Source organism: Chiloscyllium plagiosum, unplaced genomic scaffold (assembly GCF_004010195.1).
Source record: "Chiloscyllium plagiosum isolate BGI_BamShark_2017 unplaced genomic scaffold, ASM401019v2 scaf_74174, whole genome shotgun sequence".
Lineage (NCBI taxonomy): Eukaryota > Metazoa > Chordata > Chondrichthyes > Orectolobiformes > Hemiscylliidae > Chiloscyllium > Chiloscyllium plagiosum.
In genome coordinates this window covers 1-2,804 of record NW_025208266.1, presented here as the reverse complement: position 1 = coordinate 2,804, position 2,804 = coordinate 1, and the positions used below count along the sequence as shown (strand labels likewise).

Below are 2,804 nucleotides of genomic sequence, written 5' to 3'. Positions count from 1 at the left end.
GGCACTGACTGAGAGACTGGGTTTTACACACACACACACACACACACACAGTCACCAGTACTGACCGAGAGACTGGGTTTTACACACTCACACACACACCGTCCCTGGTACTGACCGAGAGACTGGGTGTTACACACAACTCGCCATCCCTGGCACTGACTGAGAGACTGGGTTTTACACACACACTCACCGAGAGACTGGGGTTTACACACACACTCACCGTCCCCGGCACTCACCGAGAGACTGGGTTTTACACACACACACACACACACACACAGTCACCAGTACTGACCGAGAGACTGGGTTTTACACACTCACACACACACCGTCCCTGGTACTGACCGAGAGACTGGGTGTTACACACAACTCGCCATCCCTGGCACTGACTGAGAGACTGGGTTTTACACACACACACTCACCGTCCCTGGCACTGTCCGAGAGACTCGGTATTACACACACACACTCACCGTCCCCGGCACTGACCGAGAGCCTCGGTATTACACACACACACTCACCGTCCCCGGCACTGACCGAGAGCCGGAGCTCTTCGCTGGAGACCCACTGGTGACAGTCCAGGTGGTAGAAGAAAATGTCTCCGTCGTAACACTTCTCCTCCTGATAGTGAATGTGTACGTTCCCACCTAAGGCCAGAGAGGAGACCATTAGCTTACCGCCCCCCAGCGCACACAGCGTGATCACATAGCCAGTCCCCCTGCTGTCCCTGTGGGTCACCACTCACCCCATGGACACACCAAGCTCCCCGAGACTGACACAGACCAATGGAGACAGACAGACTCATGACCCTCTGCTGCACTCTCCCTACTGTAGGTACATCTTCCCTTCGGTAGGGAGGCTGGAACTGTATACAATTCTCCAGGGATGGCCTCACTGCAGGGAGTGGGGGAGAGAGGGAGTGGGGGAGAGGGGGAAGGAGAGGACGCATGAGTGTGAGTGCATGTGAGACTGTGTATGTGCATGCTTGGTAAAGTGTGTGCGTGTGAGTGTGTCTGATGGGCTGTAAGCCTGTGAGTGTGAGAGTGTGAGAGTGTTGAGAGTGTGAATGTGTTTATCTGAGAGAAAGTGTGTGTATGATCGAGGGTCTGTGTGAGTGTGAGAGGAGAAGAGTGTGTGTGTGTGTGTGTGAGACAGTGTACAGTGCAGTGGGGTCACCTGTAGTGTGACATGAATCCAAGGTCCCAGTTGAGACCAGGTATTGCCTGATTTCTAACTGTGGGAAGACATTTCTAATTCCTGCAGTGAAGGTTCATGTACCCTCTGCCTTCCTGTGATGCAGTTGCCAGTCTGCTGTCATTGCCTGGATACAAGGACATCTCGATTGCTCCCTCTGTTCATCCACATTCCCCAATATCTCACTATTTCAACCATACTATGTAGGGACTGAGGCACACGCACAATCCCGGACCCAGAGAGACCTCTGCTAAACTGGTGACACTTCCGCACACTCCCACAAACACCCCACACCCCATCACATCCACAATCCTACGCCTCCGCCCTCCCCACGCTCCCCCTTCCTAATCCCCGCTCTCCCTCTCACGCCACTCTCAGCCCCTCTCCCTCACCACCATGCCTCTGCTTCCCCCACACCCCTGCCCCCTCACCATACACCACCATATAGTTGCCAACGATGGTGGCAGTGTGAAAGGCCCGTTCCCGAGGGCTGCTGGGAGACGGAGTGGATCGCAGCTCGGTCCAGTATCGCTCATCCACGTGGAAGATATTGGTCGTGTTCGTCCGAAAGCTGAACCTGAGAGACAGAGAGGGGCCACAGAACCGTCACCTCCTGACACTCACCCTCACCTCAGGGAGTGTGTCCGAGGGGAACGCGGCCATGTTCAAGGGGAGTGTGTCTGGGTGACAGCACACAGGAAATATGCCCGGGGGAAGAGTGCCAGAAGGGAGTGTGTCTGAGGGGAGTGTGTCTGAGCGACAGCACACAGGGAATATGTCCGGGGGAGAGTGCCAGAAGGGAGAGTGTCTGAGGGGAGTGCGGCCATGATCCAGGGGAGAGTGTCTGAGGGGAGTGTGCCCATGACCCAGGGGAGAGTGTCCGAGGGGAGTGTGGCCATGATCCAGGGGGGTGTGTCTGAGGGGAGAGTGGCCATGATCCAGGGGAGAGTGGCCATGATCCAGGGGAGTGTGGCCATGCTCAAGGGGAGTGTGTCTGAGGGGAGTGTGGCCATGATCCAGGGGAGTGTGTCTGAGGGGAGTGTGGCCATGATCCAGGGGAGTGTGGCCATGATCCAGGGGAGTGAGGCCATGATCCAGGGGAGTGAGGCCATGATCCAGGGGAGTGAGGCCATGATCCAGGGGAGTGTGGCCATGATCCAGGGGAGTGTGTCTGAGGGGAGAGTGTCCATGATCCAGGGGAGTGTGTCCGAGGGGAGTGTGGCCATGATCCAGGGGAGTGTGTCTGAGGGGAGTGTGGCCATGTTCCAGGGGAGTGTGGCCATGATCCAGGGAGTGTGTCTGAGGGGAGAGTGGCCATGATCCAGGGGAGTGTGTCTGAGGGGAGTGTGGCCATGATCCAGGGGAGTGTGTCTGAGAGGAGTGTGGCCATGTTCCAGGGGAGTGTGTCTGAGGGGAGTGTGGCCATGTTCCAGGGGAGTGTGTCTGAGGGGAGTGCGGCCATGATCCAGGGGAGTGCGGCCATGATCCAGGGGAGTGTGGCCATGATCCAGGGGAGAGTGTCTGAGGGGAGTGTGGCCATGATCCAGGGGAGTGTGGCCATGATCCAGGGGAGTGTGGCCATGATCCAGGGGAGAGTGCCTGAGGGGAGTGTGGCC

The 2,804-nt window shown here is 57.3% G+C and overlaps 1 protein-coding gene across 1 annotated transcript in view; it reads right to left on the bottom strand.

Moving 5' to 3' along the window:
* Positions 1 to 2,798, bottom strand: part of LOC122546677 (multiple epidermal growth factor-like domains protein 8) — a 6,785-nt gene extending 3,987 nt beyond the window's left edge. The window contains exons 1-2 of the mRNA XM_043685340.1: positions 1,620 to 2,798; positions 516 to 641 (exon numbers count right to left, since the gene is read on the bottom strand). Of these exons, the coding sequence (XP_043541275.1) occupies positions 516 to 641; positions 1,620 to 1,632 (139 nt within the window). The 5' untranslated portion in view covers positions 1,633 to 2,798. The remainder of the gene's footprint in view (positions 1 to 515; positions 642 to 1,619) is intronic.
* Between the last annotated feature and the right edge of the window lie 6 nt (positions 2,799 to 2,804).